At 42.0% G+C, this 27,325-nt stretch overlaps 1 protein-coding gene across 1 annotated transcript in view; it reads left to right on the top strand.

The window, feature by feature from the left end:
- Positions 1 to 27,325, top strand: part of cita (citron rho-interacting serine/threonine kinase a) — a 66,304-nt gene that overhangs the window by 11,733 nt on the left and 27,246 nt on the right. The window contains exons 3-21 of the mRNA XM_084173235.1: positions 2,372 to 2,513; positions 3,939 to 4,114; positions 4,404 to 4,502; positions 6,272 to 6,414; positions 6,684 to 6,777; positions 7,066 to 7,272; positions 7,659 to 7,812; positions 9,519 to 9,702; positions 16,966 to 17,071; positions 17,642 to 17,785; positions 18,137 to 18,256; positions 20,535 to 20,705; positions 20,788 to 20,841; positions 21,082 to 21,135; positions 21,461 to 21,601; positions 21,888 to 22,013; positions 22,517 to 22,612; positions 22,852 to 22,968; positions 24,519 to 24,628. Coding sequence (XP_084029361.1) covers positions 2,372 to 2,513; positions 3,939 to 4,114; positions 4,404 to 4,502; positions 6,272 to 6,414; positions 6,684 to 6,777; positions 7,066 to 7,272; positions 7,659 to 7,812; positions 9,519 to 9,702; positions 16,966 to 17,071; positions 17,642 to 17,785; positions 18,137 to 18,256; positions 20,535 to 20,705; positions 20,788 to 20,841; positions 21,082 to 21,135; positions 21,461 to 21,601; positions 21,888 to 22,013; positions 22,517 to 22,612; positions 22,852 to 22,968; positions 24,519 to 24,628 — 2,438 coding nt within the window. The remainder of the gene's footprint in view (positions 1 to 2,371; positions 2,514 to 3,938; positions 4,115 to 4,403; positions 4,503 to 6,271; positions 6,415 to 6,683; positions 6,778 to 7,065; positions 7,273 to 7,658; positions 7,813 to 9,518; positions 9,703 to 16,965; positions 17,072 to 17,641; positions 17,786 to 18,136; positions 18,257 to 20,534; positions 20,706 to 20,787; positions 20,842 to 21,081; positions 21,136 to 21,460; positions 21,602 to 21,887; positions 22,014 to 22,516; positions 22,613 to 22,851; positions 22,969 to 24,518; positions 24,629 to 27,325) is intronic.

Genomic DNA, 27,325 nt, shown 5'->3' with positions numbered 1-27,325 from the left:
TCTCTTTGGTGTATGGGTTGCTCAGGTGGGTGTCTAGGATTTAGGGTTGGGGATCGTTCCATCATGATAGGACAATAAAAAATAAATAATTAGATGTATACTATGTTTTAAAATGTATATCCCTCATCTGCACAACATTGAAAGCTCTCTCTCACAACCCCTGCTCACAGACACACGTTGGTTCTGGGATATGCAACCATTTCCTTTCTCAATCACTTAAAGCCACACTTATTCAAACACAAAAACGCACACCACCTTCCATCACAATTCATCCACACATACCCACATACTGTGCCTTCTATGTCTTCTGTTTGCTATGTTTTAATCTCCACTATGTTGATTGAGTACTTATGTTCTAATTTAGTTGTATTTGAAGATGTATTATTTTGCTTGTTATCTTTACTTGTAATACCGTCTTTTCCCTTTTTATAGAATACTATACCTACTATAAATGTGCTTTATTATTACAATCCGTACCATGGCTAGTATTGGGTGTTCCATTATTCGACTCCTCTATTAGAACTTTCAGAATAGCCATGGAGTAGTCTTTGTGTCGCGGAACATTTGGTTGTCAATATACAGTTTATCGACAACAAGAGCAACACGCTTCCCTTTTGGTCTATTTTCCTTGAAGATTTGGTACAGAACTTTGCGCCGTTCTGCAATCTCCCTCGGGAACTGATAATTCATGCCTATTTTCATGCCAGCAAGTCTTTTACCTAGGCTTTTAACCATTACTTTATTTTTAGTTTTTTTGTATCGCTCTCCATTATCACAGCTTTTCCGTCACTCATTTCAAGACTCACCTTCAACTCTTTTACATCATTACTGACCAACTGTAGTATGCCCAGTTTGTCATTTATTGACTTCAACAAGTCGCTTTCCACACTTACCAGTCCCAATGGTGAAAAGCATAAATCTTCTGTATCAGTCGAGGAGTCGCGTTTTCTCTTGGAGATTGATTCTCCTCGTTTATCTCCCGTCATGTTTGGGTGTTGCGTGTTGTTGTAATATTTGTTGATACATTTCTCTAGTCTTATAATTTGTTTTGTGTTATTATCCAGATTGAATGTTATTACCCTCGAATATATGAAATGTTAATATTTAGTATAACTTACTGATATTGAATATCTTGAGTGATAGCCTTCCCTCTTCAAGATCCCTTTTACCCTGTACAAATCTCCTACTTTACCACCACCAAAGCACCCACAGACCATCACATTGCCTCCACCATGTTTGACAGATGGCATCAAGCACTCCTCCAGCATCTTTTCATTTGGTTTGCGTCTCACAAATGTTCTTCTTTGTGATCCGAACACCTCAAACTTCGATTCGTCTGTCCATAACACTTTTTTTCCAATCTTCCTCTGTCCAGTGTCTGTGTTCTTTTGCCCATCTTAATCTTTTCTTTTTATTGGCCAGTCTGAGATATGGCTTTTTCTTTGCAACTCTGCCTAGAAGGTCAGCATCCCGGAGTCGCCTCTTCACTGTTGACTTTGAGACTTTTTTTTTGTGGGTACTATTTAATGAAGCTGCCAGTTGAGGACCTGTGAGGTGTCTGTTTCTCAAACTAGACACTAATGTATTTGTCCTCATGCTCAGTTGTGCACCGTGGCCTCCCACTCCTCTTTCTATTCTGGTTAGAGCTGTTCTGTGAAGGGAGTAGTACACAGCGTTGTACGAGATCTTCAGTTTCTTGGCAATTTCTCACATGGAATAGCCTTCATTTCTCAGAACAAGAATAGACTGACAAGTTTCAGAAGAAAGTTATTTGTTTCTGGCCATTTTGAGCCTGTAATCGAACCCACAATTGCTGATGCTCCAGATACTCAACTAGTCTCAAGAAGGCCAGTTTTATTGCTTCTTTAATCAGCACAACAGGTTTCAGCTGTGCTAACATCATTGCAAAAGGGTTTTCTAATGATCAATTAGCCTTTTAAAATGATAAACTTGGATTAGCAAACACAACGTGCCATTGGAACACAGGAGTGATGGTTGCTGATAATGGGCGTCTGTACGCCTATGTAGATATTCCATTAGAAATCAGCCGTTTACAGCTACAATAGCCATTTACAACATTAACAATGTCTACACTTTATTTCTGATCAATTTGATGTTATTTTAATGGATAAAAAAATTGCTTTTCTTTCAAAAACAAGGACATTTCTAAGTGACCCCAAACTTTTGAACGGTAGTGTACATACTCCTAATCATTTGGTTATAAACTAGCTAGCTACTAATATAGCTACTTAGCTAATTAACAACAGTTAAATTCAGATAAAGGTTCAGCAAGGTCTGAGATGGTGGTTGGCAGGCCTCGTTGAATTGATGAGAATGATTCATGTATGCCCCTGTTGCTTTAAAACTCCAGGGAAAGATCACCAACCATGGCCTACAGGGAGGGGTGAGTGTGACGCGGGAGGAGCTGTTGGATGCTCTGCTCCTTCTCTACCAGGAGTGCTCTTCCCCAGACCTGATGAAGATAGAAAATGTGGCCAACTTTGTCAACAAGTGTAAGCATTTGATTTGCATCTATCCTTTACTACTAAAATGTTTTAATAGTAAAGGATATCATTTTATTCCACTCCTATGTTTAATAGGGATGGGCATTTACATTTTTATGACTGTTAGAGTACTTGTATGATTTTTTTTCAAGTGTGTATATATATATTTTTTAGAACACAAAGCCAGCACTGTAAAATAATATGTGCGCTTTTATCTATAGGCCTATGACAACAGTGCGCAACAATGCCTAATTTATCATAACCATTACATTTTACATTTACATTTTAGTCATTTAGCAGACGCTCTTATCCAGAGCGACTTACAGGAGCAATTAGGGTTAAGTGCCTTGCTCAAGGGCACATCGGCAGATTTTTCACCTAGTTGGCTCGGGGATTAGAACCAGAGACCTTTCGGTTACTGGCACAATGCTCTTAACCACTAAGCTACCTGCCGCCCCATTACAGATAACATGGCCCATATATATTCAGTCAATAACAAAGAAAGTGCCATTTAAGATTAATTTATTGAAACCGTAATATCAACTGGTTATATCATATTGTGGAAAACAATCTTCAAAACCTCAGCAGTGGCGCTTGCTTGTAGAAGCCTATTGCTGTGCAATAGCATAGCCTTGATTTGTTAATTTAGCAGTCAAGACACTCTTATTTCCTGAGCCCTTATCACAGTCAAGACACCTATTTTATAGTAAAAAAAACATGATGTAATATAACAGCCTATGCTTTATGAGTCTGATGACAATATAGTTTTTGTCTTTATCATACTAATGTTTTTGCGTATTTTCCGTGTCGAACCTGTCTATGTTTAGGGGGGTTATAGGCTAACCCATTCTAAATGGCACTAGCAGTTTGCAAAGTAGCCTAAGCGGAAAATAGACAGGACGCAATTAGTCCAAAACTGCAGCTCGTTGTTGGAACACATATCTTCCTACTTCAATCAACAAGTCCATTTTGAATTTGTGAACTGTCATCATTTGGCAAGGAATGTAGCTTGTGTATCCCATCAGTTAGATAACGTTTTTAACGGCATTTCTTTCTGTAGGCCTAACAGGAGCTTGTGTACGCACTCAGCACGTATGTGTGTGTCTAGGGAGCGGTCAGAATGCAGTTCAGTGAATGAGACAAGGAGAGGAAAGGGAATTTAGGGAGAAGAACTTGCGATGCTTGTCTTGGTTTCTTTTTTGTTGTGCCCCGCAAATGCACATGTACAAATGGAACACTAGAGTCAAATTAAGTTAACGTTGTCTTCTAGACAAAATTACACTTGCATGTTCGGGCAGCCTCAAAGCACATTGCACAAAATAGTTTGACAGTATTTTTGGGGAAAAACTGATCTCTGGTTAAAGATCGAGCTTTGACGTCTGTTCGAATACTCAATTACTAAAGTTTAACTGTGTATGTGTGTGTGACCCTCAGTCTCTGAGGTGGTGTCAGAGTTACATGAGTTGCAGCCTGGGTTGCGGGACTTTGAGAAGCGCGGGGTTGTTGGACGTGGCCGCTTCGCTGAAGTACAGGTGGTCAGAGAAAGATCCACGGGAGATGTGTGTGCCTTGAAGGTCATGGAGAAGGCAGGCCTGCGCTCCAAAGAAAATGTAAGCTACACTATTTTTCATTCTGCCCCAAAAATAGCTATTAATTGTGGGGGCGAATCCTAACTTCCATGTAAGTCATAACATTTTCACTTTGTCATGCATCGATGTCGAAGAGAGACTGTGAAAATTCAACTTAAATGGAAGTAAGTATTCACCTTTGACTGAGGAGTCAATCTGTGGAAACTGTACCATGTTTGGAAAATATCTGTCGTTTGTGTTTTCCTGAATTGTAGTTTGACAGGCAGGTGCATTCCATTCCTCTGTAACTGACGTTCCATTCCTCCCTCAGGTGTTCTATGAGGAGGAGAGGAGGATACTGGCACTGAGCTGCAGCCCCTGGATCCCACAGCTCCTGTACGCCTTCCAGGACCAGGACAATGTCTACCTGGTAACAATATTGATATATATAGGTTATGGGTTATTTGTTGCTTTATTGACACCACAATGCAATATCAACATTTAACACAATTTGTCAAAATCTATAGATTTTACTAGCGAGAATGCCCCTATACAACGCTGAAAATGATGGCCATGGCCACTCGTCTCTCGTTCGAAAACATTCCATCGCCCTTGCTTTCACAGAAATGTCTTATTAAGAACACGGCAATTTGGCTGGGAACAAATCAGATTTCAGATTGTTTAGGGGTCAGTACAGCAGGTGGGCAATCTATGGCCCTAGGGCTGAAAGCGGCCAGTTTTATACTTCAATCTGGCCTGGGACCACATTTATATCCATACTTAATTTAATTGATCATGGTTATTGCGCTCTGTCAATCTAAATAGAGCCCGGGTTGCTATAACATATTCCTACTTACAGTGTTATACTGCTCCACTGCTATACTTCAGATGTCCAGTAGATGACGTCATGTACCATATTCTGTATTGGGCTGATAAACCTTAGTAAAATTGAATTTGTTCAAGGACCGTTCATTGGTTTAATTTTTGTTCCTTTGCAGACTTTTTTGAGCCAAAGGGTCTGACCATTGTGAAAAAGCAATCTTTATTGGGGGCAATTCTCCCTACTATGGCACAGTAATAGAATCCATGCATATTAAGTAACAACGTGAATAAAAATGCCTTTAACGCTACTCTTACAATTTTGTGGCATGTAATTCAATTTCTAAATCCCAAATGTGTCCCTTTTGCCAAAAAGTTGGCCTTTTAGATGCTTTTTCCCCACTTTATCTAATGAAGTAATATTGTGTGTTTCCCTCACTGTACTCCATCTAGGCTGGAACGCTCTGTCCAATTCTTCCTGGGAATTTAGTGGGAGTAGAAAATCCAATACAAATGCCAAGTGAGCAATGCATTGCTGCTCGGAAAGCGAACTGAGTGGCTTAAATTAGAAAGAAATAATTTTCCATGTCTGCTTCAGCTCAGTCAGCCCCCACCCCCAGCTCTGATCTCTGCCTACACTTCCATACTGAGCCCTGTGAAAATACAAAGAATCCATCTCTACCCAAGTGTCAGACTGCTCCAAAGTGTCTCTCAGTACCCTGTTGCTAGGTAACCTCTTTAGAATGCTGCTGTTCATTCAGAATCCCCGACCATTCATGCGCTGCGGTATGCTCCTCATCACTGAACTTTTAACACCCCTACTGGTAGCTGCTGCCTTTATTGCTTCCTGTTTATATTTAGAATGTATGGAACAACGGCAGCACTGGTAGAATTAATTAGACACTGTTTCTTTGTTATTTTCTACTCCCTATATATAGCCATGTTATTTTTACTCATTATTTTTATTTGTTATTCACTGTGTATTTTTTATTACATTTTTATCTTATCTTTAACTCTGCAACCTTCTGGAGACATTTGAAACCCCACCTCTTTAAGGAATACATGGGATAGGATAAAGTAATCCTTCTACCCCCCCTAAAAAGAAAATAAAAAAGAAAATAAGAAAAGAAAAAAATATATAAAAACGAAAAAGAAAAAAAAAAAAATATGTGACCAATGACCAGAGAAACTGTGTTGTCTGCAATGTGGCGTGGTGATACTTTTGTATTTTTGCTTGGTTTGAAATAAACACAAAATACATGAAGCTGTTTGGCCAGGCTGTTGCAAGACAGGTTCCTGTCTGTCTAATAACATGATTGTCATGGTACTATGCACATGGCTGTGTGTCTTTGTGTTTGATTTCCATGTGTGTGTTGTAAGGCGATGGATTACCTCCCGGGTGGGGACCTGATGGCCCTGATGAACAGATATGAGGAGCAGTTTGATGAGGCCATGGCCCAGTTTTACCTGGCCGAACTGGTGGAGGCCATCCATGCTGTGCATCAGATGGGCTTTGTCCACAGGTGACTTCCAAATTCCACACTTCTAATACACTCAAATGTGCTGCACACCTCTGTACCGCTAATGTGAATCCCAGAATAACAGCGTGACTGGTAGTGTCAAGGTTCAAATACAGTTAGTACACTACAGGTAGACGAGCAAAATCATACTTGCTCTTTGTAAGATCTCTCACCTGGGTTTAGGTCAAATAGTTTTGTCTCGCTCCTCCTTGTCCTTCCATTCGCTTTCTCCTGCATTCTCTCACATCCTCCTGACGTGTTTCCTGTTGCAGAGATGTCAAACCAGAGAATGTGCTCATTGACCGCACTGGGCACATCAAGCTGGTAGACTTTGGTTCAGCTGCCAAGCTCACTGCTAATAAAAAGGTAAAAGCTCACACAACAGACAGTGACACAATTGTGAATACCAAAGGTAATGAATATACTAAAGAGGATTCCTTATTTTTCACGTTGAGGTTGCTGAAAAAACTAACATTTAACTACTAAATTGCAGGCTCCAAGGAAACAACATGTGAAACCTGTGCAAGGGATTGATTACTACTCAAATGTTGGGTTATAACATAATGCAATAGCAGTTATAACTTCCACATAATAACTTTGATTATTGTAAAGATTATTAAAGAGGTGAGTATAACTGAGATGGCCGTTTTGCAGGTGTTTACCCCCAGGGCACCTGTTGGGACACAGGACTACCTGTCTCCTGAGGTGTTGGGGGCTGTGAACGGGGGGTCCCAGTGTAGCTATGGCCTGGAGTGTGACTGGTGGTCACTGGGAGTCATCGCCTACGAGATGATCTACATGAAGTCTCCCTTCACCGATGGCACCGCCACCAAGACCACCCACAATATCATGAACTTCCAGGTAGGTCCCATTATTATATCTAACAGTATGTCTGATACTTCTTGCACTGGTCTGGAAATCTGGAAAAATATTTGGAATCATAAAGAACTGATATCCTGAAAAAGTTTGTCATTTTTATTGGAATCTGGAAAATGGACGGATATAAAACGCTTTGAAATAAGTAATAGTGCTGTTTTGTTTTTTTACCTGACAAATTATGTATGAGGCTGTCCGCTATCTCTTCAGGCAGTCTAAAAGGAACATAGGCGTAGCAATTTTACACCAACTACAGTAGTCATTTCAAAACATTTAGTGATTCTTGACAACTTAAGCTGCCACAGAGTTATTTAAATTCTATGTTTAAGACCGTTGTGACATTGCATTCTGTCCCTATCGTTTCCTCCCAGCGTTTTCTGAGGTTCCCCCAGGAGCCAAAGGGCAGTAAGCACTTTGTAGACCTGGTTCAGAGTCTACTCTGTGGAGCACAGGAGCGGCTAGGCTTTGAGGAGCTCCGTTGTCACCCCTTCTTCTCCACTGTGGACTGGAACAACCTGAGACAAGGTGAGCCCTGGCCCCCTCCTAACTGACCAGGGTCGTATTCATTAGGCACCAAATGGGGAAACAAATGAACTTGTCCAAAAAGAAACGTTTATTTTCGGTTTCCGTTGCGAAACGTTTTCAAACTTTTCCATTGAGTGCCCTGATGAATACGACCCTGCTTACAAGCTGATCATGGTCCTTCTCACCTCTCCCCTTGTTTATGAATGTGTGTCTTATCTATCCAGCGCTGCAAGGTGGAGAAGCACCATTGAAGAAAAACTAGGGTTTGATTTGGTTTAATCGGATAGTTCACTCAAACTAAAAGCTGACAATTTTCCACTTACCTTGGTGGTTGATTCACTAAGACAGTTTTTGGATATACAGTATATTTAGGTTACTTCAGTACTTAGCTTGAAGAGCCCTTTCTTATTGATCAATTGATTGATGGAATGCACACACTTGAAATACAGCACTCAAGTGCTTTCCGTTCTTCCCAAAACTACTAAAGTAAACAAATATTGTACACAGTACACTACACACAGAGTAGTAGTGGCGTCAGTAGTTGTGAGAAAATAAGATTGGCTACGGTCTGGCAGGAGGCCAGCTCACTCCAGAGGGGGGATGTTGAGGAGAGTTTAGCAGCTGTGTGTGTGTGAGATCCTCAGGAGAGCAGGGGAAAAGCTGGATATAGGGAATATATCGATGAGAGAAACGCTTGTGTGTTAGAGCTCAGAATCACTCAATAGCATTGAAACATGAGAATGTCATGAGAAGAATGCAAGAGCCTTTGATTGACCAGATATGGCAAATTGCCTCATTTGATGCTCACAATTTCCGATTGTTGTCAGGGTAAATAGATGAACGGCTGGAATTAGAATTACTATGGACAATTCTATATCTGGAAGAGGATCTACTGGAATATCTTTCCTTTCATGAAAGAGCTGTGATGTGTGGACCCTGATAGAAAGAAAATTGTTGCTAAATTCAGTAAGAAATTGAGTCACGTGTCCAAGCACTTGATCATAGAGCTCCTTTGTTTCATTGACATTAAAACACAGCATCAGGATGTTTTGTTAATTGTCTATCAGATCAGATGTGACCTGGGTGGCTGTTCACCCGTCAGCTTAATGGGCTATTTGTCAAATATGCTAATCAAAGGAACGTTAGTGAATCTAAATACTGCCTCTGCTTTCAAATGCTGTTAAAGACTACTGTAAGATGGTGTGATTGGTGTGTGTCTTAAATGCAGGAGTGTGTGTGTCTTGTGCAAATGTATGGGGCTGGGCTTGTCAATGGTTGAGTGTGTGCAGAACAGAGCAGCTAGAGCGCTAGGCTATAGGGCTGTGCTTTGGCGGCTGTGGCTCCAGCTGATTAGCCCGAGCTGCTGCAGTGAGAGAGAGGGAGACACTACAGCGTATGTATGAACGGGAGGGAGGGAGGGATCGAGGGAGGGAGGCAGGAGAGAGCAATGCATGAGTGTGTGTGAGAGAGGGAGGGAGAGACAGATTGATTGTGTGTGTGTGTGTGTGTGTGTGTGTGTGTGTGTGTGTGTGTGTGTGTGTGTGTGTGTGTGTGTGTGTGTGAGAGCGCGCGCGCGAGTTGCTGCGCTACAGCCACGTCTCATCCCCTCACTTCCCCCATTTTTTAAATCTGTTGCCTCTTTCCCGGCGTATCTCGCTCTCTCACTCACTCTCTCCCTCACTCACTCACTCTCTCCCCTCCCGCAGCCCTCCCTCCCTTTGTGCCGACGCTCCGCGCCGAAGATGATACCTCCAATTTCGAGGAGCCTCCGGAGAAGCCCCGGCGAGCGGATGCCCATCGAGACCCCCCGCGGCCGGGCTTCCAGGGCCAGGACCTGCCCTTTCTAGGCTGGTTCTTCAGCAGGGCGTTGACAGTGCTGGCCAAGTCTGAGTAAGTACTGTAGCTTGACCTGCGTCTGTCAGCCGAACTCCTCTCTGCTTGATAGGCGTCAGTCACAGGTGGTGGCAGGTCTGATCTGCCTTGAGTAACGCCACGGCAACGCTCTCCAGGTATTATCCAACCATATCTTTCTATATGCTGCCTGAGTCTATAGGCTGCTTTTCTCCTCCTGCAGTGGCAGTGCTTGGCTGGTGGCTCTATCATGGGATTGCTGTGTCAGACGGAATAAGGGGATCACCTCTCTCTCTCCTGTCTCCTTGGAGACAAGCCCCTCTTTCATGCGTTCATCCAGTCATAAACACAGACCGGATTCTAACTGACTGTTTTCACCATTGAAAACAAAGCTCTCTGATTGAGAAAGGTTGGGATTGAGAATGAGACTAGTAGTTTGTCTACCTCTCAGACTGCTGTGGAGATCAGTCAGACCAGAGCTGAATCGCTGAATGGTAGGAGAACGTAGATTGCTGATATTATTGGACTATCAGAGCTGGTTGGTATTCCGGTGAGTGTGTCGATGGCGTGTGCTGCTGTGAGGTGGAGGAGACCCTCCCCTCTCTCCCCTCCTCAGTTGTGTGCATGTTATGGGGCTCTGTCTTTGTTATTGCCGCGCAGCGTATAATGGCTTTGCCAAATTAACAGCGGTTTGGTTGGTAATTGACTCAACTAGTCAGTGGCTTGCTGATTCCCTAATAATGCTGCCCCTGGTTAATTTCTAGCACTGACTGTTCCCTGTGGCAGGTTAATTGCAGAATCTGCCAGTGATGATGCAGAAAAGGAACAGAAAGAAGAAAAGGCACACACAAATATTAAGCAAGATTAGATTAGTCAGAGAAAGGAGGGATGCAGATTGGTGGAGAGAATGTATTTCTATGGAAACCAGCATGTTTTTTTGACCACATCTCTCTCTCTCTTTTTCTCTTGCTCACTCTCTCTCTCCCTCCCTCCCCCTGTTTTACATTCACATATTTTATTTTGTCTCCCACAATGCTTTATCTCCCTATCAAACGGTGAACTGTTTTTTATTTTATTTTTTTGCACTGCTTTTAACGGTAACAAACAAGCAGCTCAAACAACACACAGAAGCTGCTTGTGTTACCTACGAAAAATGTGTATGAGGGCTTGTTGTATATTCAACTGCTCATTAAGCCCAATTAGGGAAGAATACAGCGCAATCCAGGCAAATGGTCATTTGTTTAGCATAGTGGAAGCAGATGGGAGCTTCTGTAGCTGACCAGTGCTAACATGTAACCACACAGAGCCTGCCCAGCCATCAGTCCTGGCTATCTATGATAATGCAGCCAGCGCTGGCCATTGATATATTATCTCTGCACAGTGTGATGCAGGTAGTGATGCCCATCCTGTGTGTTTTGCTGTTCGCCAGCCTCAGTCTCTCCCAGGGGCATTGTGATGATGAGGGAAGCATCTTGCTCAGCACGCCTTCAAGGAAAACTGGTGCTGATTTTTGTGGGTGTGTGTTATGTCATGTACCTGTTTTTTGGGCATTTCAATGTATCGGTCCGTTTCAATCTGTACTCATGTAATGGTGGTCCTGAGCACTCTAGGAAATGGGCTGGAGTGTTTACACTGCAGATTTCTATAGTTTGGCATTTAGCAAAGCTTTCTCATGGTTTGTTTGTCGGACCATATGTCCTTACGTTAACAAGATTCTCTGTGATAGCTAGACATTGACTTGTTGCAGATAAAAGGCTGTGTGTGATGACGTAGTGCACATAAAAATTACTTTTGCGGTTAAATTCCCATGTACTGAATAAATACATATAGTAATAGTACCGAATACAAGTTAAATGGGTTTCCATTGCATTTTCAATTCTGATGGTTTTGTCACACGTATTCAGACCCCTTGACTTTTTCCACATTTTGTTACGTTACAGCCTTATTTTCCCTCATCAATCTACACAAAATACCCCATAATGACAAAGCAAAAACAGGTATTTTGAAATTTGGAAATATCACATTTACATAAGTATTCAAACCCTTTACTCAGTACTTTGTTGAAGCACCTTTGGCAGCGATTACAGCCTCAAGTCTTGGATATGATGCTACAAGCTTGGCACACCTGTATTCTCTGCAGATCCTCTCAAGCTCTGTCAGGTTGTATGGGGAGCATCGCTGCATAGCTATTTTCAGGTCTCTCCAGAGATGTTAGATCGGATTCAAGTCCGGGCTCTGGCTGGGCCACTCAACGACATTCAGAGACTTGTCCCGAAGCCACTCCTGCGTTGTCTTGGCTGTGTGCTTAGGGTCGTTGTCCTGTTGTAAGGTCAACCTTCGCCCCAGTCTGAGGCCCTGAGTGCTCTGGAGCAGGTTTTCATCAACGATCTCTCTGTACTTTGCGCCGTTCATCTTTCCCTCGCACCTGACTAGTCTCCCAATCTCTGCCGCTGAGAAACATCCCCACAGCACAATGCTGCCACCACCATGCTTCACCGTAGGGATGGTGCCAGGTTTCCTCCAGACGTGACGCTTGGCATTCAGGCCAAAGAGTTCAATCTTGGTTTCATCAGAACGGAGAATATTGTTTCTCATGGTCTAAGAGTCCTTTAGGTTCCTTTTGGCAAACTTCAAGCGGGCTGTCATGTGCCTTTTACTGAGGAGTGGCTTCCGTCTGGCCGTAAAGGCCTTATTGGTGGAGTGCTGCAGAGATGGTTGTCCTTCTGGAAGGTTCTCCCATCTCCACAGAGGAACTCTGGAGCTCTGTCACCTCCCTGACCAAGGCCCTTCTCCCCCCCGATTGCTCAGTTTGGTCAGGCGGCCAGCTCTAGGAAGAGTCTTGGTGGTTCCAAACTACTTCCATTTAAGAATGTTAGAGGCCACTGTGTTCTTGGGGACCTTCAATGCTGCAGAAATTTGTTGGTACCCTTCCCCAGATCTGTGCCTCGACACAATCCTGTCTCGGGGCTCTACGGACAATTCCTTCTACTTGGTCTTGGCACATGCGCTCTAGCCAACAGCTTGCAGATACAGTGCGGGTAGCCTATAGCCTAAATTATGATATTATTATGAACAAAAAAGCGAGATTATTTTTATTTGTCAAACTGCAGCCAAGCATCTATCATCCTGTCATTAGAATAAGACCGTCAATATTTATTGGAAAGGAGCATCAAGCTCATTACTTTGCACTTTCACCACCCTGTGAGAAGTGTAGCCTAATAAACTGCATAGACCACACAACATACAGTGCTTTCAGAAAGTACAGTGCCTTGCAAAATAATTCATCCCCCTTGGCGTTTTTCCTATTTTGTTGCATTACAACCTGTAATTTAAATTTGATTTTTATTTGGATTTCATGTAATGGACATGCACAAAATAGTCCAAATTGGTGAAGTGAAATTAAAAAAATAACTTGTTTCAAAGAATTCTAAAAAATTTAATAACAGAAAAGTGGTGTGTGCATATGTATTCACCCCCTTTGCTTTGAAGCCCCTAAATAAGATCTGGTGCAACCAATTACCTTCAGAAGTCACATAATTAGTTAAATAAAGTCCACCTGTGTGCAATCTAAGTGTCACTATATATATATATATATATATATATATATATATATATATATATATATATATATATATATATATATATATATATATATATATACACCTGTTCTGAAAGGCCCCAGAGTCTGCAACACCACTAAGCAAGGGGCACCACCAAGCAAGCGGCACCATGAAGACCAAGGGGCTCTCCAAACAGGTCAGGGACAAAGTTGTGGAGAAGTACATATTTGACACTTAACATCCCACGGAGCACCATTAAATCCATTATTAAAAAATGGAAAGAATATGGCACCACAACAAACCTGCCAAGAGAGGGCCGCCCACCAAAACTCACGGACCAGGCAAGGAGGGCATTAATCAGAGAGGCAACGGAGACCAAAGATAGCCCTGAAGGAGCTGCAAAGCTCCACAGCGGAGATTGGGGTATCTGTCCATAAGACCACTTTAAGCCAAAAACTCCACAGAGCTGGGCTTTACGGAAGAGTGGCCAGAAATAAATAAGCAAACACGTTTGGTGTTCGCCAAAAGGCATGTGGGAGACTCCCCAAACATATGAAAGAAGGTACTCTGGTCAGATGAGACTAAAATTGAGCTTTTTGGCCATCAAGGAAAATATCTGGCACAAACCCAACACCTCTCATCACCCCGAGAACACCATCCCCACAGTGAAGCATGGTGGTGGCAGCATCATGCTGTGGGGATGTTTTTAATTGGCAGGGACTGGGAAACTGGTCAGAATTGAAGAAATGATGGATGGCGCTAAATACAGGGAAATTCTTATGGGAAACCTTTTTCAGTCTTCCAGAGATTTGAGACTGGGCTGGAGGTTCACCTTCCAGCAGGACTGCTAAATCAACACTTGAGTGGTGTAAGGGGACACATTTAAATGTCTTGGAATGGCCTAGTCAAAGCCCAGACCTCATTCCAATTGAGAGTCTGTGGTATGACTTAAAGATTGCTGTACACCAGCGGAACCCATCCAACTTGAAGGAGCTGGAGCAGTTTTGCCTTGAAGAATGGGCAAAAATCCCAGTGGCTAGATGTGCCAAGCTTATAGACATACCCCAAGAGACTTGCAGCTGTAATTGCTGCAAAAGATGGCTCTACATAGTATTGACTTTGGGGGGGGGGGGGGGGGGGGGGGTGAATAGTTATGCACGCTCAAGTTTTTTTCTTTTTTTCCCCATAAATAAAAATATTTTGCATCTTCAAAGTGGTAGGCATGTTGTGTAAATTAATACAAACCCCCCAAAAATCAATTTTAATTTCAGGTTGTAAGGCAACAAAATAGGAAAAATGCCAAGGGGGGTGAATACTTTCGCAAGCCACTGTATTCACACCCCTAGACTTTTTCCACATTTTGTTCTTACAAAGTGGGATTCAAATGGATGTAATTGTCCTTTTTTTGGTCAAGGATCTACACAAAATACTCTGTGGAAGAAAAATCCCAACATTTGTAAACAATGAATGAAAAATAAAACACTATCTTGATTAGATAAGTATTCAAACCCCTGAGTCAATACATGTTAGAATCACCTTTGGCAGCGAGTACAGCTGTGAGTCTTTCTGGGTAAGTCTCTTATTTGTTTATTTTTTTTGCACATTCTTTTAAAAATTCTTCAAGCTCTGTCATGTTGGTTGTTGATCATTGCTTGACAGCCATTTTCAAGTCTTGCCATAGATCTTCAAGACGATTTAAGTCAAATCTGTAACCAGGCCACTCAGGAACATTCAATGTCGTCTTGGTAAGCAACTCCAGTGTTTATTTGGCCTTGTGTTTTAGGTTATTGTCCTGCTGAAAGGTGAAATTGTCTCCCAGTTTCTGTTGAAAGCAGACGGAACCAGGGTTTCTTCTAGGATTCTGCCTGTGCTTAGCTCTATTCCGTTTCTTTTTATCCCCCAAAAAACTCCCTAGTCGTTGCAGATTACAAACATACCCATAACATGATGCAGCCACCACTGTGCTTGAAAATATGAAGAGTGGTACTAAGTATTGTGTTATGTTGTATTCAGGACAAAAAGTTAATTTCTTTGCCACATTTATTGCAGTTTTACTTTAGCGCCTTATTGCAAACAGGATGCATGTTTTGGAATATTTGTATTCTGTACAGGCTTCCTTTTTTTCACTCTGTCATTTAGGTTAGTATTGTGGAGTAACTACAATGTTGTTGATCTATCCTCAGTTTTAAAGTCACCATTGGACTCATGGTAAAAATCCATGAGCGGTTTCCTTCCTCTACGGCAACTAAGTTAGGAAGGACGTATTTGTATTTGTAGTGACTTGGTGAATTGATACATCATCCAAAGTGTAATTAATAACTTCACCATGCTGAAAGGGATATTCAACGTCTGTTTTTGTTTTTGTATCTACCAATAGGTGCCCTTCTTTATGAGGCATCGGAAAACCTCTCTGGTCTTTGTGGTTGAATCTGTGTTTGAAATTCACTGCTCGACTGAGAGACCTTACAGATAATTGTATGTGTGAGGTACAGAGATGAGGTAGTCATTCAAAAATCATGTTAAACACTTATTGCACACTGAGTGAGTCCATGCAACTTGTCATGTGACTTGTTAAGCAAGTTTTTAGTCCTGAACTTATTTAGGCTTGACTGACAACATTTTAGCTTTTCATTTTTTATTAATTTAAACAAATTTAAAAACATAGTTCCACTTTGACATTATGGGGTATTGTGTATAGGCCAGTGACACAACATCTGAATTTAATCTATTTTTAGTTCAGGCTGTAACCCAACAAATTGTGGAAAAAGTCACATAGATCTCAACTTGTCTACATTTGGAACGTTTTCTGACAAATTTGCGCTTTCCATCAGGCCTGTCGTGACATGTACTTTACTTGCATAAAAAGGTTGGATGGAAACCTGTTTACTCACAGCTTTATATAGTAGTCAGGGAAATACATTCTGTGAGAGGAAATACAAATGGTTCTAACATAATAATTTTTGATGAAAGCTATAAAAACACGTTTTCCATCAGAGCTGGCCAGAAAAGTAACATGTTAACAATGGATCAATATCCCTGTGCATTACATGAGATTTACGCTTACACATAGCACTTCATTTCTTTGATATAGCCTACTGTATCTGTAGTGGTGAAGGAATGACACTGAGCAAGATTAGCCTTCCTTTTTTAAACATAAATTGAAGAGTTAGGCCTATACATCATGAGTTTACTCCTATGACATCAAAAACATAGGCTTCATTGTTATGATGATAATGTCAGACTTTCTTCACTTGTTTTTTTAAGTCGATAGTTCCGTCCTACAACATCAAGCGGTTGATTTATAGTAACTTCCCTTTAATATCTTAATTAATATCTTGATTACTATGTTAATCATCCCTTATCTAATTACCACAAATTAAGCTTATAAGCATGAGGATTGACTTCAAAGTCATTATCTGCCAAATCCAATTTTAACTTTTCAGTTTGACTCAACATAGTCTAGATGGACAGTCATTGTACGAAATTATATTGAGAAGAGAAATGGGCCTAGTTGCTTTCAATTAAATGGTATTATAAATGCATTATTGTTGAGTTTAAATGGCTGTCATGAAATAGGCTAGGCTAGTCGATGGCCTATAATCTGGATTTAAGAAACTATTGAGTGCCAGTTAGAATTAGACACATATTTGTCAAACTCAAGGAGCACAACCCTTTGCATTCAATTCAAAATGAGATATGAGTTTTTGTCAAAGAATGTGTTCTTCCTTATGCCTTGTCCCAGGTCAGTGACTTCAGGCCTCAACTCTCCTGCCAAAACCAGCTCCATGGAGAAAAAGCTTCATATTAAAAGCAAAGAACTTCAAGAAACTCAAGACAAATGTCACAAGGTAATGTGCTGCTTCATTTTTGTGTGTTTTCTTTCCTGGAAATGGGCCACATATAGTCTCCAGGCACTATTTAACCTGAATGTAAACACATCTCGACTCTCCAACTGTATTCTCCCGCTCAGATGATTTGTTTACACACATTGATTTTTAATTGATGAACTCATTGAAATATCTCATTGAAATCTGAGATAATTAGGAGGTTGTAGTGGAGTTATGATGTGCATACTGCTGCGTGCGCAGTGTAGCATACACATGGCATACTCTCTTGATGGATATTGATTTGAGTGCAAATATAACCAATATAGTCTAAAATCAGCTTTTTAACCCAATTAATTACTGTTAATTAATTATGTATTTATTACCCGATGGGGCAGGAGATCTCGCATGACAGTTACAGTGATATGGGGCAAACTTTAACATTATACACCTTTTTGAGTGAATATCTCATCTCATTTGACAAAATGTATACAACTCTGAGAAAGAAACATTTCTGTTTACAACTCTGGAAAATAAAGCTTTGAGTCACTGTACAATATTTAGCTTTGGTGTCCCTTGTGGCTTATTTCCTAGATGGAGCAGGAAATCTCTAGGTTTCAGCGCAAGATGACCGACCTGGAGTCAGTTCTGCACCAAAAGGATGTGGAGCTCAAAGCCTCTGAGACCCAGAGGACTATCCTGGAGCAGGACCTGGCCACCTACATCACTGAGTGCAGCGTGAGTACCTAATTATATGTGTCCATCCAAAACTATACTTACGGTTACAGCCATTTTGCTATAAAATAAATGTGTTAACTCCATGTCTTAGAATATCTAGTTGCATATCTACACATATAGTGGAGTGAATATTGGACAATGGCGTGTCTCCATGCATCTGTTACTACATTACAACCTTTTTAATGCGTCCCATATAGTTTAGTATATGCATGACTTCTGAGAATAATGCGGTGTTGTCATACATTTCTCCACTTGAGTAGAGTAGACCTACTGCATTATAGGATGATATATTTGAATGCATTGGGATTTATTTACGGTGTGTGTGTGTTATTTGTGCGTGTGTTTCCACAGAGCTTAAAGCGCAGCCTGGAGGCAGCCCGTGTGGAGGTGTCTCAGGAGGATGACAAGGCTCTGCAGCTGCTGCATGACATCAGAGAGCAGAGCAGCAAGCTGCAGGAGATCAAGGAGCAGGTAGAATCACACTTAAACTTTGACTTCACTTCATCAACCCCGTCCTTACCATTGAACCGCATGCTTACTGAATTTTTACCCCAAGAGCCGTATGTATCAAGCATGTCAGAGCAGGGCTCTGCAGTGCGACCATTTTACTTGCGTATACGCCTAAATATCTTGCTGTGCGACCTGGAATTTTAATTTAGGAGCACCAGTGTGCCTCGAAAAATGAAGGATTCTAGCTTTACTATCGCAAATATTTTTCATTGTGCTCCTACATTTGTGTGCACCTACATCTTTCAACTTAGGCGCACACGTGCTCCTTGTGAAAAGAAGACAGCATAGAGCCCTGCAGAGTATGAGTTGGATCAGGTTATGATGTAAAAGGCCAAACTGGTCCTAAATTAGCATTCCTACTCTGAGATGCTTGATACATACGGCACCAAACCTACTAACTAACCCTCTGCCTTTCTGAGTTGAATGCATCACACAACTAAAGTTGTGTCCCAAACTCAAGACATGTCCCCTAGAGGTTCTAGTAAGGGAAACACCATTTTGTAAACTTTCCCAAAATCTAGAACACATAAAATGCACTCTAGTAAGAAACAATGATGTATGTCTATGATCAGGGCTCTTGCATCCTGAAAGCACTCAATGGTCAGTGAGCACCTTAGTTCATTGTGTAGCCAGGCCAGTGTTACTTTTCCGCTCTTCCATCTCTGTCTCATATCTACATTGTAAGGTCATCATTAGAACATCCATCATACAGAAGCCCTTTTCATATTTGCAATACATAATGCATATGCTCTTTAATGCAGTATATTATTGCACTCATCACTAACTGTACAGTATCGTTCTCTTTAGTATTACCTTCTTCTGTGACCCTTCACACAAATATTGGTAGACACAATGACATGCACGCACACACACTTCGTCATGGAGAGTATGGCTTTATAATGCGGTCCTTTGTAGTAGGGCTGGGAGTTGCCAGGGACCTCACGATATTATCACGATTCTTAGGTGCAGATACGATATGTATTGCGATTCTCACGATTTTATATGTATTGGGATTCAATACTGTGATTGTATTGCGATCCGATGCTCCAAACATATTGCTAACCGTATGTTTGCTGCAGAGGGACAAGACAGAGCCATGATAAAACATGTTTTGATCAGTCATGGAAATAAAAGTGCTGAAAACAAATTGACTCTGCATTTAAAAAGAAGAACAAGGGAAAATACTGGAGTTTTGGTGAAAGTACAGCCAACTAGCAAATGAATTTTGCGATATTGTCAAAACGATACGATATATCGTAAAAAATAATATCCCAATATGCACCTATCTTAAAAAAAAAAAAATATCACTACTTTGTAGCTCAATTGGTAGAGCATGGCGCTTGTAACACCAGGGTAGTGGGTTCGATTCCCGGGACCACCCATACGTAAAATGTATGCACGCATGACTAAGTCGCTTTGGATAGAAGCGTCTGCTAAATGGCATTTATTATTATTATTATTATTATATTTGTAACTCTTATGTGTCCTTTTAAACATAAACACAAGGAGACACACACACACAAAATCCTTTGTAGAGACTAGCCTGGCATAGTGAGTGTCTGTGGTCTAGGAGCCAGTGATTGGTCTAGGAGCCAGTGATTGGTCTAGGAGCCAGTGAATGGTCTAGGAGCCAGTGAATGGTCTAGGAGCCAGTGATTGATGTTCTCTGTGGCAGGCAGCAGTGTGAGAGAGTTCCACACCCACAGTAGGGATCAGCAGGCTTAGCAAGCCTCTCTTTGTCTGTGATTCATCCACTCCACATGCTCATATACTATACAGCGGCAGGTAAGAGGCTTTTACCCCACCGTCTCAATGAGAGGCTCATTCTACTACTGTTAGTACAACAAGCCAGCTCTAGTCGGATATGATCAATTTGAAACCTGTATGTGTGAATCATTAAGGGAAAAGACTCAAGAGGACTTTTGTTTTGACGATGTGATGATTATAAGGATGATGTTTTCCGTCCTGAAGAGTGGATGTCATTATAGTAATTATGAAACCTTTTAAAATCCTCCACGACAACTCCGCAGAAATGATGAGCCAGTCACACACACACACACACACACATTCATGAGGCTTTAATTCCCAGGGGCCCAGCATATGTTCATCCTGGCCTGCATATAATTCTCTTGAACTACGCGTGTAATTTTCTTTGCCCTGTGTCCCAGGAGTATCATGCCCAGCTGGAGGAGGCAGACCCACACTGAACCCTTGTCTCTCTCTTTGCCCCCTGCGGTAGGAGTACCATGCCCAGCTGGAGGAGATGCAGGTCACCATCCGGCAGCTGGAGGAGGACCTGTCTGCCGCCAGGCGCCGTAGTGACCTGTACGAGTCAGAGCTCCGAGACTCCCGGAACACCAGCGAGGAGCTCAAGAGGAAGGCTGTGGACTACCAGCAGAGGATCCAGAAGGTGTGTGAATACTGAGTAGGAACTCATGGAGGTGAATAAAGGTGCAATCTGAATGCTAACATGTGGGATTTCTGTCCCCAAGGCAAAGGAGCAGGGTAAAGCTGAGGTGGAGGAGCTCCTTTCCAAACTGGAGAAGGTATGCCCTGCTGTCCATGGGTGAACTGTATTGTGGATTACTCTTCAAAAATCTTTGGGTATTGAATCGTCGTTTTGTGAAGTCCCATAGAGAATGAAATGGATAATATCAATAATTTATGTATTGCCTTGCACTGATGCGTTTTGGGCTCAGCCTTCTGCAGAGATTAGGTCCCATTATTAATAGATCAATTTCACACATTGGCATTACAGTCAGCTAATCTTTCATACTGTTTTTCAGACCAATGCTGAACAGCAAGTGAAAATCCTGGAACTCCAAGACAAACTCTCCAAGGTATATTTTCTAAAGTACAGAGCACACACACACACAGGTGTCCTGCACGTCACCATAGAATAGCTTAGTGAACCAAAATGAATGATTTAGTTATCAGCGGTCATCACTGTGGTCCAATAGGTACATAGCTATGAATAGCTTCTGATGTAAGGAGTCATTGACATTCACAGTTCACTGAAGTTGTGGGTACAAACGTTTCTTGGCTAAATGGCAGTGCCATTTAATTATGTTGTATCATACCCTTGTTGCCTGTGTTGGGATCTTGGGAATAAAAAGGCATGAAGCCTAATGGCCTTTGTTGTCTCATTTGACCCTTGACCCCCAGGCGGTGAAAGCCAGTACAGAAGCCACGGAGCTGCTGCAGAACATCCGGCAGGCTAAAGAACGTCTGGAGCAGGAGCTTGAGCGGCTGCGCGGCAAGGCCGACCCCAGCGACACCCTCCGACGACGTCTCAGAGAGACCGAGGTACGGTTGTTCATGTTTAGTTGTTTTGAATTGTAATGATTTATTGTGTTACATCCATGTACTGTATTTCAGTCACGGGAGGTTGGTGGCACCTTAATTGGGGAGGACGGGCTCGTGGTAATGGCTGGAGCGGAATTAGTGGAATGGTATCAAACACATGGTTTCTATGTGTTTGATGCCATTCCAGCCATTATTATGAGCCGTCCTCCCCTCAGCAGCCTCCACTGATTTCAGTGTTGTTGACTGTCATGTGGGTATTATTAAGAACTTGTTGTGTGTCCTGCAGGAGGGCAGGAAGACCCTGGAGAACCAGGTGAAACGTCTGGAGATGGTGGAGCGACGAGAGAACAAGCTGAAGGATGACATCCAGACCAAATCCCAGCAGATCCAGCAGATGGCTGATAAGATCCTGGTGAGAGCCGAGGGCTAAGTCCCCTCTTAATACCCTGACCCCCCTCCACTCCTCTATTCCTCTCTATACTACCTTTATCCTAGAGCATAGATTCAAGCATGCACATTCACACGAATAGTCGCACACACACACACACACACACACACACACACACACACACACACACACACACACAGGGAATGTCCTGCTTGCTGTCCCATGGCATGCACACACCCATTTCTCTCACTTTGGATGTCCCTCCTGCTGTCACGAGCCACAAAGAAACCACCACTCACACAGGCGACCTCTTTCCTTACGCGCACCGGTCGGGCTGCATGCCAACATGAACGGCCACCGCTACCACCGTGTCATGGATAAACAGCTCTTCCAAGCAAGTGTCTCTGTCATGGACTGAGTGACAGTGTGGATAGTGCTTTCATCCATATTGTGTTGTTTCCTTTCATGTTCATTTAGTAGTTTCTTGTCATTACCTTGTGTGATATATGGTGTGTTTGCTTGTACAGGAGCTGGAAGAGAACCTGAGGGAGACCCAGTCCACAGCCCAGCGGATGGAGGCTCACCTGGTGCAGAAGGAGAGGCTCTATGAGGACAAAATTAAGGTAGAGAGGACTTTAAGTCATCCTTGAGACCATGATGTGCAGGGTGTCTTTCTGTATTGAAAAGTGTGGCCAAGTGAGTGTACTAGTGACCTGGCTTTCTTGGTCCCCCAGATCTAGGGGTACTGTTCGATTGGGCACACCATAGCAAAACAGTTTGCAACAGAATTAAATAAATCAATTCTTATTGGACAAGGTCAGGTAGTACCTCCGCATTGCAAAACATTTTGAATACTTGCCAGGTTCTGGAGGCCCAGATGAAGGTGGACCTGGCAGACAAGGAGAGCCTGGAGTCCAAACGGGCTCAGCACGAGGAAGAGGCCCGGGAGAAGTGTAAGCTCCTCAGTGAACAGAAAGCGGTAAGACCATATTTCAATGTAAATAATATAATGTGTTTCGACTTAATTTTCTCTGCCAATCTCATCAATTCTGCTCAAGCAGGAAAACTGGGCTAAAATACTAAAATGAAACAAGGTGCAGCTGAAAAAGTTTTAACTAGCATACTCGCTTTGTACTTTTTAATTGACTGCAGTCTTTGATTGTAGCCAGTTCTTTACTATATTGCTGTACAAAGCTGTGTAGATTGGCCATACAGTATGTGCAGGGATGTACAGTCCAACACGGTTTGCTTTTGTGAGGGTGAAAACTCTCTGCGAATATCAATGTGATGACTGTAGCTAATAGAGGAGAGGAATTGTTTTTATGACTCACATAGGCTACATGTTATAGAACAGGAGTGAGCCAATTAGACTCCCAATTATGGGGCCGCGTGGGCGAGAGTCTCCGAGACTTCTGCTACAGCTTGTGTTTGTTTGAGGACAGATCCTCTGACATGTTTATGGGCTAAGTTTCTTGTTTGTTTTGTTTGGCGCTCCACTCAATTTGTCGAAGGGAATGCTGTCAAGGCTGCGATTAATTCAGAGTATTCCATTACAGGGGGTCACTCTGCAAAGTCCAAGCTTAAGTCTGTAATCTGGTTAATGTGATAGACTTGAGTTAGCTACCACTAATAGGCTTTAGGATCAGAACCAGACGACATTTGACATTGACAGAAAGGGATTCTGGTCTGCACATGAATGTAGCATTAGCCTATGTATTAGTTTAGCATTTCAGTCCAGGGCATGTCCACGGTAACAGAGTGACACTGACACTTTTCACTTTAAAATGCATGTCAAACAAAAACCAATGATTGCAAAGTTAAACAAACCATACAACTCTATGCACAATGACTACAGAATCACTCCGTTACCGTGGAATTGCTCTACAGTAGATACAATCAGAGCCATATATTTTATGATAATGCTTTTATATTTAGTCCCAGTCTGAATATATGGCTCTGGCTAAAATCTTCTACCATTTTTTCCCCGACAGTTTCAGGTGTCTGTTTTCATGGAAGTGATAAACAATCAACACATTTTTGTTGTGTGCGATGTACAAATGCGGTAAAATATATTGGCACCCTTGCATTTTACAATGGAGTGCAATGGAGCAGAATGTTCAGAATTTTTATTTTCAAAAACTGGTTGAATGCCTATTTTTACCTATAGGCACCTGCAACTTACCACAGGTGAGATAAATTACACAGTAAACGAGAATCATTGCCTACAATCATTTGCCTGTGCAGTTGTAAATCAGACAAACACAAGTAAACACCCACAGTATTCAATTTCAACTTATTTTAGAAGAAAGACTGCAAGGGTGCTGATACATTTGACCACATTTGTAAGCTGTAAGCGTGCTTCTTCATAAATAGATAGGATCCCATTACATCCATGTTTCAATTATTCACACCCTTCACAGTTTTCACATTATGTTCCCTTAAATTGAAATGGAAAAAAAGGCCTTAAAATGGGTTGTTATTTCATGTCTCTAAGTCTGCCTGTTTGTGTTGCACTTCCTTTTTTTCCAGACCATCAACGCCATGGACTCCAAGATGAAGAATCTGGAGCAGCGGATCAGCGAGCTCTCTGAGGCCAACAAGTTAGCTGCTAACAGTAGCATCTACACCCAGAAAAACATGTAAGTACAAACAGTAGCATCTACACCCAGAAAAACATGTGAGTACTAACAGTAGCATCTATATACCCAGAAAAACATCTGAGTACTAACAGTAGCATCTACACCCAGAAAAACATCTGAGTACTAACAGTAGCATCTACACCCAGAAAAACATCTGAGTACTAACAGTAGCATCTACACCCAGAAAAACATCTGAGTACTAACAGTAGCATCTACACCCAGAAAAACATCTGAGTACTAACAGTAGCATCTACACCCAGAAAAACATCTGAGTACTAACAGTAGCATCTACACCCAGAAAAACATCTGAGTACTAACAGTAGCATCTACACCCAGAAAAACATCTGAGTACTAACAGTAGCATCTACACCCAGAAAAACATCTGAGTACTAACAGTAGCATCTACACCCAGAAAAACATCTGAGTACTAACGGTAGCATCTATATACCCAGAAAAACATCTGAGTACTAACAGTAGCAGCTACACTACCGGTCAAAAGTTTCAGAACACCTACTCATTCAAGGGTTTTTCTTTATTTTTACTGTTTTCTACATTGTAGAATAATAGTGAAGATATCACAACTATGAAATAACACATATGGAATCATGTAGTAACCAAAAAATATATATTTGAGATTCTTCAAATAGCCACCCTTTGCCTTGATGACAGCTTAGCACACTCTTGGCATTCTCTCAACCAGCTTCACCTGGAATGCTTTTCCAACCGTCTTGAAGGAGTTCCCACTTATGCTGAGCACTTGTTGGCTGCTTTTCCTTCACTCTGCAGTCCAAATCATCCCAAACCATCTCAGTTTGGTTGAGGTCGGGGGATTGTGGAGGCCAGGTCATATGATGCAGCACTCCATCACTCTCTTCTTGGTAAAATAGCCCTTACACAGCCTGGAGGTGTGTTGGGTCATTGTCCTGTTGAAAAACAAATGATAGTCCCACTAAGCCCAAACCAGATGGGATGGCGTATCGCTGCAGAATGCTGTGGTAGCCATGCTGGTTAAGTGTGCCTTGAATTCTAAATAAATCACAGACAGTGTCACCAGCAAAGCACCCCCACACCATAACACCTTCTCCTCCATGCTTTACGGTGGGGACTACACATGCAGAGATCATCCGTTCACCCACACCGCGTCTCACAAAGACATGGCGGTTGGAACCAAAAATCTCAAATTTGGACTCCAGATCAAATGTCCATTGCTCGTGTTTCTTGGCACACGCAGGTCTCTTCTTCTTATTGGTGTCCTTTAGTAGTGGTTTATTTGCAGCAATTCGACCATGAAGGCCTGATTCACACAGTCCCCTCTGAACAGTTGATGTTGAGATGTGTCTGTGACTTGAACTCTGTGAAGCATTTATTTGGGCTGCAATTTCTGAGGCTGGTAACTCTAATGAATTTATCCTCTGCTGCAGAGGTAACTCTGGGTCTTCCATTTCTGGGTCTTCCATTCCTGTGGTTGTGCTCATGAGAGCCAGTTTCATCATAGCGCTTGATGGTTTTTGCAACTGCACTTGAATAAACTTTCAAACTTCTTGAAATGTTCCGTTTTGACTGACCTTCATGTCTTGAAGTAATGATGGACTGTCGTTTCTCTTCACTTATTGAGCTGTTCTTGCCATAATATGGACTTAGCCCTATTTGGTAAAAGACCATCTTCTGTATACCCCCCCACCTTGTCACAACACAACTGATTGGCTCAAACGCATTAAGGAGGAAAGAATACCTGCCTGAGGACAAAGTTACACAAATAATAAACAACTATGACAGGACTGATAAGAAGCCCAATATAAAGCAAACATATTTATCATACAAAAGAGCCCAAACTCCGAGTGATGTTTCACATTTTTACTCAGCGAAGATGTACCAGCTGAATACAGATTCAATACAGTGCAGTGTCCATTTATACCCTGAGCTCTCACCCCTCCCTTCCACAAAGATGTACTTAAGTACTTTTCCATCACCCAGGATTTCTCTGTGCTCCTCTGTGCATATCACAGGCTTATCTGTCAGGAGAGGCCTTGAGTTATTGGGAGTACACATTCCTGCAGTCCACTAAATAATTACACTTCTCATACACAGAGATTTAACCAAACACTAATTTCAATCTCTAAGGATATATAAAAACGATATATTCATACTAAGAGAATATAATTATATAAAACAGTCATATAAAACAGTAATTTACAATCTATCAGGACAATACAAAAATGTTAAACGTTCATGTGCAATAGTGTAAGACTTCAGTTGGTTAGCGATCTCAGGCTACCAAAACCAAAGAGTTGGAGATCTTGTAGCAGTCCTGCATTGCATCATGTTCACAGCAACATTTATGGAGATGAGCAGTGGCATGGCCAGTCCTTGCCCCTCAATACACTACTGTCTCCTCCCCCGCTGACTTGTTGTCCCAGCTAGCCCCTCTCGACAGAATAGCTAGCTAGGCTCTCTCGGCTAGTGGAAATTGCATCCTGCATCTCCATGGATACCAGGGGTTCAGACAAAAGGCTAAAATGTCCTTTGGTTGGCACCTTTTTATGTTGTTCATTAGTTAATACTACCACTCCTATGCACTGCACATGCATTGTTACACATTATATGCATAAAATAAACAAAACAGACAGGAGACGGAACCGACACCACCCGTCGCCATTACAGCGGCAAAAAATTATAATAAATAAAACACCTGATACT

The sequence above is a fragment of the Coregonus lavaretus genome (genome assembly GCF_964263955.1).
Source record: "Coregonus lavaretus genome assembly, chromosome: 12".
In the NCBI taxonomy this organism is placed as follows: domain Eukaryota; kingdom Metazoa; phylum Chordata; class Actinopteri; order Salmoniformes; family Salmonidae; genus Coregonus; species Coregonus lavaretus.
Note: the sequence above shows the minus strand (reverse complement) of the source record. Positions and strands in the feature narration are given on the sequence as shown.